This window comes from Microtus oregoni, unplaced genomic scaffold (assembly GCF_018167655.1).
Source record: "Microtus oregoni isolate MIOR12 unplaced genomic scaffold, Mior012 000038F_ref0000394, whole genome shotgun sequence".
NCBI lineage: Eukaryota > Metazoa > Chordata > Mammalia > Rodentia > Cricetidae > Microtus > Microtus oregoni.
This window is the reverse complement of record NW_024543097.1, coordinates 24,207,522-24,222,143: the sequence shown is the minus strand read 5'-3', so window position 1 is coordinate 24,222,143 and position 14,622 is coordinate 24,207,522. Positions and strand designations below refer to the sequence as shown.

The following is a 14,622-nucleotide window of genomic DNA, read 5'->3' as shown; positions in this document are numbered from 1 at the left end:
GCCTGAGTTTGGTGAAAAAAAAAAAAAAAAAAAAAAAAAGCTCCCAGCTCTCAGTTCCTTTGAAGCCCCACATGGCCCCGCCTGTCCCGTAGTACTGTTTATGGAAAACACCTGGCAGCCATTACCCACTCGAGAGAGCAAGGCAATGATTTCTGTGACCACTGGGGCTCTGAGAACAAACAGGACATTATTTACACATTAAAGAAATACTTACCCCAACACCACCACAAGGGAGCCTGACAAACACGGAGGTCAGCGAGCCTGTGGGGAGAAGATGAGGGTCAGATCAGGGTAGCACTGGATCCGTGAGTGCATAGTCCTTAGAGCGTGCTGTGGATCCCAGGACAAGATGGTTCTTGTCCCACTGGCTCCCCTGTAAGGCTCCACCACTAGGCAAAAAGTACAAGGAGAGTGGCTCTGCCAAAGCCTGAGAGGGAGCAGGCTTTCATGGTTAGACAGCCACAGGAGGGGGGGTGGGCCTCCCAGGAGACCTGCACAATCCAGACATCATGCTGCCTTGAGAACCTGTGGGCAGGGAAGCTTGTGTATACCTGATAGTATTCCTGCTAAAGCACAAAACCTCTTCCATTAAGTGCTGGAAGATCTTGGAGTTAGGAAAGGTTCTATGTATCTACATGTCTGGCTGAAGGTCCAAGTATGGATCTCAGTAAATTAGCCCATTCCTGGCCTGTTACTCGGGGGTACTGGGCCACTATGGGCAATGCAGGAATAAGGCCACACCTGCATATTCCTTGCCACTATCAGTCCTCCCAATTCATGCTGAGGAAACAGCACTGTTATGGCCTCCATTTCCTACTGTTTCTTGAAGGCTAGGACTCTTGGGTCCTACCGAGGCCACCTTCTTATCACCCCTGCCTTTCTGCCTCAAACAGCTAAGCATTCATAGCATAGGTCCAGGGCTTGGTCCTTATTTGCACATACAAATAAGGGAGGCAGAACAGGGAGATTAAATACATCTTTCCTTCAGTGACAGGTGGGCAGCAGGTAAAAATGCTCTAAACTTTGCATACACAGGTTCTTGCAGCAGAGTGAAATCTTGGGCAGATATGTAGGGGAGTTATATAGGGAAGCAACATGTCAAATCAGTGTCTTAAATGGTAGCTATCCTTTCCAGAGATGACATCCATTCAGGGAATGGGGATAGGGTAGGTAGGGAAAGTCTGGGCCTTTGGGAAAAGGCTGGGAAGGAAGGATGTGGACTACAAGCCACACTGCACCTGCTCACTGTGTACTGTTCAACTGCAGCCATTATGGGTCTGTATCACAGACTGAAGCCATTGCACAGGGCACCTGGCATCTAAAGTCGGAATCAGCCAGGCATGAAGAGACAGCACTTTCATTATTACCCCTCATTCTAACAAAGGTATGACAGTGCAATGTCAAGAAAGGAACCTGAGACTTTCTTCAGTAAATTCACATTGATTATGTGGTGGCGAAGGCTATGAAAGTGCATTTCCCTTTGAAACTAGAGCCAATGCCATGTACATTCCAGATGTCAATCACTGAAATATTTTCATGCTCATTTCCAGCCAGTGAAGAGGGAAAAAGGAACGTTATCAGATATTATGCACAGAAAGCACACTTGAATAGGAGGCAGGGCATGATGCTCATGACAAGAGCTTTTATGTCCATCACAAGCTGTATCCAAGGGTCCCCTGTTCTAGATTGAGTATCTTTCACCCCAGCTTAGGCCACAGCCTAACTCTACCTGTTGGCAGTTTGAGGTCATAACCACTGAGTCAGGTTGCAAAAACACTCCTGAAGTCTAGCCCTCTGGTCTGCTCCCAGCAGAGTGCCAGTTGATGTTTCAGCATGTGGATGGACAGACAACGCACACTCTGCAGCAGCCAGTCTTTCGGAGGTCTGCCTTGACAGCTTTACAGCTGACCCAAGCCGGACCTTTCTTCATCATGACTGTTAGGTGTCCCCTTGCTTCTAGGGAAGGTGACTGCCCACCACAACGGCAATTCACTTCAGGGAAGAACTATAAAGGGTCTTTGTACATGAAAGAGAAATGTGTGGATTGGATTTAAAAAGGAAAGAAAATCAAAGTAGTATTTACAAATCTAACTAGGGCTACTTTAACAGAACTTGGGGTAACTGGTATTACTATGTCTCAAATACTTTGGCCAAGGATGTTTGTGAAGATCTGTTGTTAGGACCCTGTAGAAGCTTAAACAGGGGTCTTGAGGGGTTAGGCAGTGACAGACTAGGTACCTCCCACAGTGTGAAAGGGCAAAGCTTAGCCAGGAGGGAAAGAACACCAAGTGAGGACCTCACATGGCCACCACAAAGACACAGGGTACAGCAACAGAGTCAGTCACTAGCATGGCTGCTGGGGCACGGGGATGTGTATAGTGTGTGGGGAAAGCGTCCTAACAAAGAAAGAAATCCATGCACAAGTAGGCTTTAGTGGAGTAGTGCGGGCCACAAGCTAGGGACTAGTGTTCAAGTGACCTACACTTCTTCCTTCACCTTTGTTCATAGCATCTTCCCAATTCGAGGACACTAAGTACAGCCTTAGTCTCTAGCTGCCTGGCAAGCACTGTCCTGTCTGTTCCTGACCTCATGTGGAGCCTACACTGGCAGCTTCGGATGGGCAATAGCTCTGTAAACATGAGGATACTATTTTCTGGGAACTCTCACTGTTAGAGTCCTTTGAACTGGCCAAGTTCCTGCAGGGGGAGTCCCCTGTTTTCTGAGGGTGAAGGTGAGCACACATGGGGCCCATTTGGGGACTGCAGGTGGGAGATGGACTTTGGGCATCTCAAGAACCCCCATTGTTGAACCATGACCTGAACTCAGAGTCCCAAGGCAGAAAGCACTAACCCTAGCTCTGTCCTATCTATCCCTACTGTCTGTCGTCTTGGATCACTGCAAAAGTCACCACAAAGCTGCTGGGTTCTCTGGGGTAAACCATATATGCAATGTAGGTCCCACAGCTTGTCAAATCCTACTTTTTATTGGATAAAGACCCTGGTGGTGAGGTAGAGTAGATTTCTGCTAGTCAGAACATGGCCAAGCCTGGGGCTCTCCCTGTCCTCTCAGCCTCTTCCTAAGAGATTTAAGAAAAAAACTGCAAACAGGACAAAGACTGTACACTCCTGCTCTCACACAGTCCTGAGCAGCTTCCAGAATGGACTGTAGGTCCAGCCTTCCTGTCCTGGTCAGCCACACAGTAGCCCCAGCTACAGGGGTCAAGGGGTAGAAACATCACTTGCAGGAGATCAAGCCTGGTAGGGATGTAAGGAAGGTCTCGAGTACCTAGAAGTTTCTTACTGTCCAGTTTCTGTCTGTTGAGAGGGTTTGTGCCATAAAGGAGTGTGTGGGCCTCCGAGTGCACTGTCTGCAGCTCTTCCAATGTAGCTTTGCGTCCACGGATGCACTGTAGGGACATAAGGTAAGAACAAATATGTCAGGCCAATTTCTACTTCAGCAAGGCTACTGCGCCAGAGGGAATACAGTTCGGTTATGATGATGGGCATATAATTATTAGATTATTGAAAATCAGAAACAAAACAGTTCCTAACACAATCTTTAAAAGTATTTTAGGTGGCTTGCCTTTTAATCATAGCTTTGAAAAACATTTAAAAATGATTCTAGTTTTCAACATGCTACCCTTCACTATCACACATACGATTTTCAACAAATTATTACTTTGCTTTCTGGAACCAGGGTCTGGGCTTAAAACAGCAAGAAGTATCAGAGGTGAGGCAAGCTGCCTGAGCTCATTCTCAAAGGACTCAAGACATTGCTCTAGTGTCCCTCAACAGCAGCTCTCTGTGGCCCGCTCTTGCCCACGGCTGACACACTGGAATCTGTGCTTACACTGGGAGGTGCTTAGGAGTGTTGTGCTCCTCTGCAGATTGTAAGATCACCACATCTACTCTGGGCTACCTTCAAATCTCTAGACACTAGCAGATGAGTGCCTGCCCTTCAGTTGAGTTAATCACTTAACCTAGCTGGCCGGGGGGTTATGAAACACAAATATTTTATAGGTAAAGTGCTCCTTGGAGGTCAGCAAAGGAAAGTCCTCATCACTCAACAAGCTGTTGACAACAGATCTGCTTTCCCCTTCCTGACCATTTGTCTGGTCCAGCAGGCGCTGACCTACATGGTGAAGAACCTAAATATGGTATGGCCCTGGTTCTGCAGGTTGGCAGAGGGGCCTGGGCCTACAGAGAAGACCTCTCTCTAGTTCAGACCACTCATGGGGTGAGACCACCCACAGGCCCTCCAGAGTGAGGTACAGTCCAAGCTCTACTTTCAGAGTCAGTGGTTGGGAGTCTATGGGATATCATAGCATCATCTACTTGACTTCTGTGTTGGATATCAACTCTAATGACAAGGGCCTAGGACTCAGGTTACAAGCCAGACAATGGAGACCTGGTGTGAATGCAAGCTTGCTTTCTTGGGCTGAATTAAGGAACAGCTCCTCTGCACAACAAAGAGCTGACAAGGTAAGCTTCCCATGCTTGGGATTACAGTACTTACACTTAGGAAGCTGGTCAGTGCTTTTACTGTTGCCAATGGTTCTAAGCCCTATCTTGTCCTAGCCTACCGGTATCTCCTGAGGCTCCTGCTAACTCTGCTCTGACTTCATAGACTGACATCTAAGAATCCTCTGCCAGCGGCCCAGATATGGCGAATATCTCTCACATCTCCATGACAGTCCAACGGAAGGTGAGGTGGGTGGCTATCCTGCTTTCTCAGATATTTATACTCTCAAACCAGCCCAGCTCTACTTGCTTTCTTAGCTGAGAATCTGTCTCACAGTTGTGCCTGAATATACTTTCCTGGGAGGGGGCAAGACATCTGTGAATGCTGGCAACTGAAGGATGCCTCAGGGCAGCATCTGGATGGGCAGGATGGCAGGATGCAAGGCCAGCTGGAGCAGAGAGGAAAGAGGCTTTTTCTCAGGGCTTGTGTACACAGGTCAATGCTGCCCCCCAGTGGCATAGCATTCTGGATAGATTCCCAAACAGGTGCCTGTGGCGCCTCACCTCACCCCTCAATGTTCATTTCCCACACAGAGGGCCATCAGGAGCAGGTGTGAGCTTGATATTGGTTTGTTCCCAAAAGTGAGGCACAATTTGAGAGGTAAGGGACACTGGGGACCCGTGAGCCCTGGGATGATGTAAATGAATACTGCAGAGCATACAGGAGGGCGGTTGGGCTCACAGAGAGGAAACAAGTAACTGCTGCTCCACGAGGCTCCTGCTAGTGCCTCTGAGCCTCCTTGTGCCCTATCCTATGCTGATGTGCAGGACAATCTGGGGGAATGACATGGAGGGGTTTTTCAAGTTGAAGAGAGGCCATAGCAGATTCCCTTGGCAGGTACTGAAGGCAATCCTGTGGGTGATGCTAGTCCTACTGCACAGATGGGAAGGCCCACCTGAGCCTACCAGCTCCCAGGAGCAGAGCCCTGCCCTACACAAGTTTATCCTTCTTCCTCAGCTTAGGACTCCTGAGTGCACAGGACCTGGGACTGCATCCTGCTGAGCCACGTGTGGAGAACCAGGAGAGGCTCAACATGATCTTGGCCAGAGCCATACTGTATGTGACCAGCTCTGTTGTGGCCAAATGTGGGGTAAACCTGAACCCCACTGGCAGATAGGGAGACCTTCTGAGAGCAAGCATGGCATCTAGGAAAACTGAGGACCACACCTAGAGAGACAACCCTATTAGAGCCTTCCTACACAGATCCCTGGGGCTGGCATAAAGGAACCAGAGGCAAAGCTAATGGGGTTGGGGGACAGAGGGAGGGTGGTGGTGGGGGGAGAAGGTGCTTTCCACGCTGGCCACTGCCTTGCAGAACCTAACATTTGAGGAAGAAAAGGTCCAAAGCTTTCCACATGTCCTCAGAGAGGCTTTCTGATGTAGCTGATAGGACTAACGGGACAAGTAGGCTCATCTTCCCCAAGTCTTGAACTGCAGAAGTATGGATGTACACACTGGCCAGTCAAAGGAGCATGCTGAAAAGTAACTAGGAAGAAGGCAGAGACAGCCATGGGGAAGCAGCCTGGCACTGTGGGTTTGAGGAGCACAGCCCATGGTGCTAGCTTCTTTGTAGAAGATACAGAATCTTAGGAAAACAGTTTGGACTCTGCCATGGGAAGCCCCAAAGGTTCATGGAAAGGAAGCTACGCACCCAATCTGGTAGTGTTGGTACTGTGGGTCCAGCAAGAGGTGGTTCTGACAGGAGGTAACTGGGAAACAGGGACTTCACCCTTAGAAGTGATAAAGGTTCAGGCCTTTATGACTAAATTAGTTCTCAAATGAACAAGTTGTCACAGAGAAAGGCCGGCCTACACAGCAGTCTCTTTTCTGCTTCTCTGTCAAGTTGTGGTTTAGTCAAGGCACTTTCGTGAGATGCTGGTACCTTGGTTTGGAACCTCCAGCGACCAGAACTGTGAGGTGGTAAACAGACCTCTCTGCTTTATTAAAGCAGAAGACTCAGGTATTCTATCACAACAACAGCAAAGGTGCCGAGATGGGCTTCTCAGAAGCCATAGATAGTATGGATGGGGATGAGGAAACATAGGCAATGTTTCTCGGATTTTCTCCATCACTGTAACATGAAAACAGGCAGACACTGTGAATAGAGCAGGCTGGAAGCCATGTCCAGGAGCAAGAAAGGCAGTAGATGTTTCTCTATCACCTTAGATAGACCCCCATACCTCACACTTGCCACGGAGACCAGTCTCCTGCAGGCGGGACCAGATGCTCTGAATCCTCCCAGCATGCTCCGGGTGGCTGTTGGTGTTCCCACAGGTGCACTGATGCTTCAACATCAGTGTGTCATACACAAGGCCTGCAGTGGAGCAGAGCTGAAGTCAGAGCAGTGCCCAGGGCTGAGTCAGTCAATGCCAGAAGGCAGCCCTGGACAGCAGAAGAATTCCCAGGAGGAGAATTGGTTCTTGGTTCAAGTTTACCCTATCTCCTTTTCAAGTGGGAACTAGAGGATCTAGATACAAGCAGAATGAGAGACCCAGCATTGTGCAACACTGTAGCTTAGAAAAACTATGGCTGCATCATTGGGATTGGGCCAAGTTACGGAATAAAAGGTGAGAAGGGATCGGGGTCTGGTAGTCCTTGGGCTATGCTGAATTCTAGTAATGACAGGTGTTGGCCCTTCGAGGCCATCTGCCTGGTCATTGACTAGGCTCTGCATTTAGCAAGTCTGTTGGGTAGACATTGCCCAAGGTTACCACATGGTCCAGGCCAGCATAAGTTTTGTGGTTTGCCACCAGATAAGGTCCAGAGCAGCTGGACACAGGGAAATGGTGGCATGTGTGGGCTCACTCAAGATGGACATAAGAATACAAAGGGAGCTGGGTTCCATATGTGAGATACATAAACATGCCTATCTGACATGAGCAAGTATATGAACACAGCTCAGAAGCTGTGGACCACAGAAGTCTATCAGTCACGAGTGGCTTCACAGAATGGCACAGATAGGAAGGTCTCTTCTGACTAGCCACTAGCCAATAAACACTGTTTACATGCAAGTTGCCACCAAGGTTTCATGACAGAGTTTCCCTTATCTGAGCTGCAGTCCTTTGAGGACATATTAATTTCAGCTCATGGACTGAAAACTTGGTGGGTTTTATGAAATGCAGTTTTAATTTTTTTGAAGTAATTTTAATTTCTATGTATTACTACTGAAATGTTTCCCTTAACAGGAAATTTCCTTCTAAGAAAAGAACTTGGCTGTATTTGCAGTGTACTGCAGGAAGACATTTTGTAAGACCTGTGAAGGATAAAGCCATTCTGTATTTACGTAACTTTTCTTCATTAGAAAGAAATGTTAAATCAAAACACTATGAAGAACCATCCTAGCTTCCCTGTTTGTCATTACAGGAAGCTACTGGAAGAGGTGGTGTGGCTATCTTGTGGAGATAGTTTTCTGTCCCTGCCTCTATGAAACTGTGGTCCACACTTCTGCTTAGTTTGTTCCGGACCTCTGGACCTTTTGCTAAGGTGCCAGCAAGACACTATTTCCAACCCACAGGGCAGGTGCAATGCCAGAGATGAGAGAGGCCCAGTTAGTCCCAGATCTTGCTGTGTTCTGCTCTAGCAGAGCTTTTCACTAAGCACTGTACAGGGTGTCACTGGAGCCTTGGGGCAATGCTGCCATCTGGGTTTGGTTTAGGGGACACTTGCAGAAGACCAACACTGCTACTGCTGCTAAGAATGGGACGCTGGGAAGCTCTGCGCTGGCACAGGTGGGACTGCTTTCTGCAGGAAAAGAGAAGGTGGTTTTCTGAGCTTGTGGCCAGCCCCAGAATCACAGCACTGTAGTGTGCTCCCATGACTGAGTGGGGTTCTTAGGCCTGGCATGGCGCTGGCTGCTTGTCTCTGGACAGTGTGGTCTGGGTTCTTCCCAGATTCAACTGTAGGCTGCTCCCTTAGCCTCATCAGTGGCTTGCTCCATACTCCCAGACTGCCCCTGTCCTCTTGCTTCCCCCTACCAGCAAGAGGCTACAAGTTACCTGTGGTGAACCTTGGTTTGGAGGGGGGCTCCTGGACTGACATGGGGAAGGTGGCAGATGCTGGGGAGGACTGAGCCCGGGACAGAGGTCTGTGGCTGCCGAATGACACAGGGATGCCAGCAGCCTCCATTGATGCCTGGTAGTTCCTTAGCTGGTGGATCCTCTGTTGCTCCAGCAGGAGAGCTTGCTGTGGGGCAAGATAGAGGGCCATTAGCGGCAGAACATTTCCCACCAGTCTGTGACACTTATTACTCAGTCACCCCTAGCCAATGACAGGCCTCCGCACTGTTGGACAACTAACCATGGATGCATGCCTCCTAACCATGGGCTATGATCTGAGTGGGATCACAAGAGAATGCACTTGGCACACTGGCCATGCTTAAGAGGATGAGGGGACTTGCCATCTCAAAGACCTACAGGGAGGTGTGGTCCAGGTGGGACTTGGGAAGTGTTCTCTAAAGAGAAGGTGAGCAGTGGTGGAGGGGCTGATATTTAGACAGGGTTCAGGTCCTCGGCTAGGGGAGTCACTCTGACCATAGTGAAAATGGGACAGTGAAGACATACTGCCACCCCTCCACAGGTTCTTCTTCTGTGAGCCAAACTCAGCTAGAGAGCACAGGCAGGTACAGAAGGGCCAGCTCTATAATGTCTGATGTGTTCCTTGCCTTGGCCTCAAACCACTCTAGCATTCTCAAGCTAGGAAGGCCAGAACTAGGGTGGGGGAGATGACATAATGAGACATGCTAAGGGCTCAGGTGCCCAGGAGAGAGGACTGGGTTGACAAGGGTAGCTGTAAAGTGTGGGATCACCACTCAGGGGATTTGCTACCCGAGGGATGTGAACCCTGATGGGGACTCTGGGGACTGGCTGAGGTACATGTCCAGTGGGAAGTGAACCAGCTGTGGGGAGTGAGTCAAAGATGAGATTCCCAAAGTTAACCTGCCCAGAGGCTGCTCCTTCTGTAGTGAACAGAGGAAGTCACTTTCTAGGGCCCTGAAACAGATGAAAAAGAAAACCATGCCATCCCATGCCACTGCAGCATGTTAAAAAGGAAGTCCAACTCCCACCACCCCCACAAACCTCGCCCCAAGTCCAATTTGATGGACAGATCTTATGGCATTGAAAATACCAACTCTTGAGAAGCAGGGCACAGCCCTGGGCTGTGAGCAGAGGATGGGAACTTTACCTAGATGTAAAGCCTTCAGCAGACAGAAGGGGAGCTGCAGACATGAGGGCCACAGTAGGGAGGCCAGAAATACCCACACAGAAGTGGAAGGCCCACGGCCTCCCTAGCTCACATCAGACCATTAAGGAGTTAACGTCCCCTCTGTGCATTTCCACAAACTACTCTGTGTCCAAGGTCCCATGAAGGAGTTTCACTGGTTCTCCAGAGAACACAGGAAGTAAGGATCCTAAGGACTGTCTCATGCTTGGATCATCTGGTGTCTAAAAGAGACCAGTCCCCAAAGCAGCTACTGAAATACCCTGACTTAATCTGTGTGGTAAAAGAATACTGGTTTCAACGACGGCAAGTAGGTATTGGCTTCCTCTAAGGGTCTACTTCAAACATGACAAACATGTCCCCAAGTCCCTTTCTGTTCATCAGCTTGGAGCAGTGGACAGTCCTAGCCACTGATTTTCCTGGGTTCCTGGCTCATAAGACCCATGGTATTCTCACCCTTTTAATTCTATTAGACTTTAAAGAGTGGTGGTTATATGATGGGAGCTAAGTATTCCCAGAACCAAACAGGTCACCCATGCCCAAGACAGAGAAAAGTACCAGAGCTGGGTGCTGGGGACAGACTACGAGACCGATTCCCAAAGTAGACATTCAGGAGAATCTAAGCCACCCTCATGCTGTGGGTGCTATCTCCTTGTTCCAAGGACCTTATGAGAATGGAAGTTAATAGGTGTCTGCTGAAGGAACCTTGCTTTTCTGGCATTACCAAATGTTACGGCGAAGCATTGGTGGCTGCCTTAGCTAGAGAGCCATGGGACTAAGAAGGGGCTTGGCTGGGAGAATCCTGAAGTCCAGCAAGCAGGGGCATATGCCCTAGAATAGTAACCAGGCATCAAGTACTGCTTCTTGGGAATACAACTAGAGTCCATGACTCTGGATCCCCTGGCATACCTATCACTCTTGAGGCAAAAGCAGCCTGAGGGTTCTGTGGCTTCTAATCCACGGCTTCCCATGTCCTGTCCAAATGTCCCTAGTCTTTCTAGACAAGTGCCAGTTTATCTTTCACTGCAAATCAATAGTCACTCACTGAGCATCTTCTATCTCTGGCAGTCTGCTATTCTGTACTGTGTCCCAGACCTCACTGTCCTCTCTGCTGAGCAGACCCTGACTCTTTTATTTGTTTGTGAGACATGGTCTCACTATGTAGACCAGGCTAGCCTTAAACTCACATATCTGTCTGACTCTGACTCTCCAGTCCTAGGATTAAAGGCATACATACACCACTACACCCAGCTCCTTTTTCATTAACACTTCAACCTCCCATTCCAGTTTTACTGGTTAGGCTGAATCCCACCAATGCTTGTTTTTTTGTTTTTTTTTTTATTAAAAAAAAAAAAACAATCGACAGCCGCCTATAATTTTGTGTGGCCCATACGCTCCAGAAGGTACATGAATGCCTTTCAGAGACGTACATGGAAGTGTTCAGGAAACACACCCCACCGCCCATGAAGGCAGAACAGTAAGTGTCTTTGATTCAGTGGACAGAAGGAGAAGCTGAGTCAGCTGCCTGCTCTCATTCCACACCTGTCTGAAGAGCAGCTCTTGCTCAGTGGCTGAGCGCTGGCTGGGTTCCGTGTCTCGAGTAGGCTCCACCTCTTCCTCCTCACTCTCAATGGGCTCCTGCTTCACCTGGACACCAGCTAGGGAAGGTTCCTTTTGCCCAGGGAGTCGGTCTAGGTAGGGCTCATCCAGCAAGGCCTGGTGTTCACGGAGTTCCTCTTCCGTCTCTTCAGGGTGGCTCTCAGGCTGCCGGGGTGGTTCGCTGGGTTTGGAGATCATCTGCAACACAGGGGAGACAAAGGAAGTTAGGACAGTCACGTGACTAGAAGACGCTCCTCCATACATCACAGGACAGGAATGCTGTACCAAGAACTTATGTGACCAAGGGCCGGCAAGTATCATTTACCCACACCACAAGGACCCCAGCATCATTTCAGATGCACAGGAAGTGATGCCTGGAGTTAAGGTTAAAGTGGCCTGAAGCCAGGTACTAGGTGTTCAGTGTTTATGCAGGGATTCTGTGTGCCAGGACAGTGCCAGGACTAAGACAGGCTGCAGGTTGCAGCTCCTTTTGCAGAGGGGAGTAGAAGTGAAGAGAGAGGCCAGTGTCAGTCACACAGCCACAGCTGTTGAGAGCAACAGCCTCCCCAGATGCCGCCTGTCAGGATGGAGAAGGGCAACAGAGGCAGAAATCCAGTACCCCATGCTCAGAAGCTAGGGCAGAACTAGGAGGGCCCAGAGAGAAGTTCTCAGAAGCTGCCTTCTGAAAGCTTAGGGATGCCCCACACTGGAAGGACCTTCAGGATGTATACCATCAATCTGTGGGAAGCAGTGCTGGTGGTGCCCTGTCAGAAACATGTGCCAAGCTCCCCAGCAAACTTTTATGAAGGTACCACATGGCCGTGTAGGCAAGATTTTTCCAGTTTCGTTTTGAAAGCCTAGCCAGTTAGAGATCTTATTCCTAAAGCCCTAAGACACAAGGGCAGAGGTGGAAGGCAGAGAGACACTGGCCACAGGGCACTGCTCCTTACAGGATGGGTGAGGTCTGTGGGACATAGTATGGTAACAGTAGCATCTGTCCTGTACCTTAAGCATCCTGAGTATGCACATACATACAACAGGGCGACTGAATGAAGTCCCAGACATGTTAACTGGCATGGCTGAAATCATGCCATACTGTACACATGCAGATCAGCATACTGTAAACGGCCTCAAAAAAGCTAGGGAAGCCCATGTCAACTTAGTGAGCTGTCAAGCCTCTCCCCAGCTGATGGGAAAGACTCGGCAAGCAGGCTTCAACAAAAACTGGCTCTGGGTGGGGGAAGTGGCAGCGTATCTTTCCTGCACTCCACTCTTCCCAATACCAGATGCAATCTAACTGGGAACATGAGGTGAACCGGGTATGTGATGTCAAGTTTGTGGAGACTGCACCCTTTCAGGTCAGTGCTATGGCAAGGACAGAAGGGACAGAGTATCTTGAATGGCAGAGGAAACTCCCTGGAGAAGGTGGCTTTGACTGCTAGGGAGTCACAACAGACGGATAGGCAGAACTCACGAGACAATAACAAGGAAGCTAGGTGTTTGGAGCTGGGAACAACCTAGGAGCTCTAGAACAGGCTACCACTGCCCAGCAGGACACAGGGGTAAAAGGTGGCAACAGGACTATGAATGCAGAGACAGACCACGGGGATCAGAACATGGGTGAAGAACGGTAAGAAAATGCAAGGTACAGTCTGGCTAGAGCGGCTGAAGTGTTAGCACTGGGGTACAGATGACAGCGACTGGGGATAACTACCTTCAGGAAGTACTAGTAGAGGCAGAGGTGGAAAGATGGGCCCAGAGCACAGATGCTCAAGCAGTCTGGGAGCAAGACTGGGGCCCTTTCTTCTTCCCTCTGCACGCCCCCATACACTGGGGCCTTTACTTCCTCCCTCTGCCTCCTGCCACATACAGAGGAGGGAAGAAGGAGGGGGGTGAAGAAAGGTGGAAAGTGGTATTGTTTCTGTAAGGCTGACTCAACCAAGGTGACCAGGCCCTCAGGAACTCAGGTCATTACTGTAAAAGCCCAGTTCTAAGTGGTTGTAAGTGTCCAGGGGTAGCAGCCCATGATGGACTGGAACCCAGGTCCCTATGCTAGGGTGCACTTGGAAAACAAAAAAACTGTTCAAAGTAGCCATAACAAGTGAAGGATGTCACAGGAAGGGTGTCTTCTGGAAGGAAGAAGCAGGGCAAGTGTGCTGTGCACGGATAGGCTCCATATCTAGGTTTGTCCAACATCATTTTTGTGCTTCAACATTGAAGAAAGATGTCAGAAGAGCACATGTGGCACCTTACCTCTATATCCCAGCTAAAGGGGAAACAGACAGATAGCCTTTCCTCCAATACGTTTATATGAACAGCTGAGCCCAGTGACCCCCTACAACAATGGTTCTCTATTCTATAGCCCCACAGGTGACTCTTAACAACTTTTGTGCCCCTTTCTGTCTTGAACATGTCATGTGTTCTGTTTGGTGTCATGGCTCTTCAGTGTCCCTGTACTATTTAGGATTCTGAGTACCTTCTGTTTCTCAGTTATAGTTTCCAGTGTCCCACTGGACAATGTTCAACTTTCCCAAAGGCTGGAGTCTGTTGAGATAATCAAGGCAACACTGAAAGTAACATGTAAGGTAAAGGAATGTCCCCTTAGAACCCCTGGACAGGAGCTCCTGTTAGCTGGCTGACTGTGGCTGAGGAGGATGCCTCTGAGAAAGGTGGGGTGAGTGTCCACATCAGTACATGTTTGTGGGGTTCTTCTATTTGCTATGCCTGATGCTGGGAAGGCTCAGCTTCTTGCTTTTGGTTTCTTGTTCTCTCATATGTGAATTGGCCCCCACTGCCAGGAGAGGTTTTCCTGTTTCCTCTCCAAGTAGGGTACAGGTTGCTCACCTGGTCAGTTTGTAGCCTTGGCAGCAGTGGATAGGCAGGCAGGAACTCTAGAGCAGGGGGCAGGGAGCAGGGAGAGACTCTCAAGGGGCCACAGCTTGGCTAGGCTTCCCTCCAGAGGGTATTTATGAGGGATGTTGCCATGGCAACAGGGGGCCACTCAGAACCATGTCAATGATGCAGAACAGGCCCATGGCCTTCAGTGGGTGGGCTGCTCTGCTCAGCACTGACGCAGGTGCTGGTGCAACTAGTCTTTGTGAGCCATAGTTACAAACAGGGATAATCTCTCTCCCTCTTTAAAATTTAGCTCTGCTTCTTTGTGGTCACAGAGACTGATCTTAATGCAGAGCTCGCTTTGGGAAGCAAACCTGGCCTCTGGTAACATGACAAGAGAAGCCAGCAGGGAGGCAGGCAGCAGCTCACCAACACGTCAGTTTCTGTTGT

At 49.3% G+C, this 14,622-nt stretch overlaps 1 protein-coding gene across 10 annotated transcripts in view; it reads right to left on the bottom strand.

The window, feature by feature from the left end:
• Nucleotides 1–14,622, bottom strand: part of LOC121433402 (histone deacetylase 4) — a 257,632-nt gene that overhangs the window by 31,305 nt on the left and 211,705 nt on the right. For 8 of the 10 annotated variants that reach the window (XM_041631766.1, XM_041631771.1, XM_041631765.1 and 5 more), the window contains 5 exons: nt 11,281–11,535; nt 8,517–8,703; nt 6,702–6,835; nt 3,286–3,406; nt 215–261 (listed from right to left, as the gene is read on the bottom strand). In XM_041631766.1, the coding sequence (XP_041487700.1) occupies nt 215–261; nt 3,286–3,406; nt 6,702–6,835; nt 8,517–8,703; nt 11,281–11,535 (744 nt within the window). The remainder of the gene's footprint in view (nt 1–214; nt 262–3,285; nt 3,407–6,701; nt 6,836–8,516; nt 8,704–11,280; nt 11,536–14,622) is intronic. The other 2 variants (XM_041631768.1, XM_041631769.1) reach the window with 1 other exon arrangement.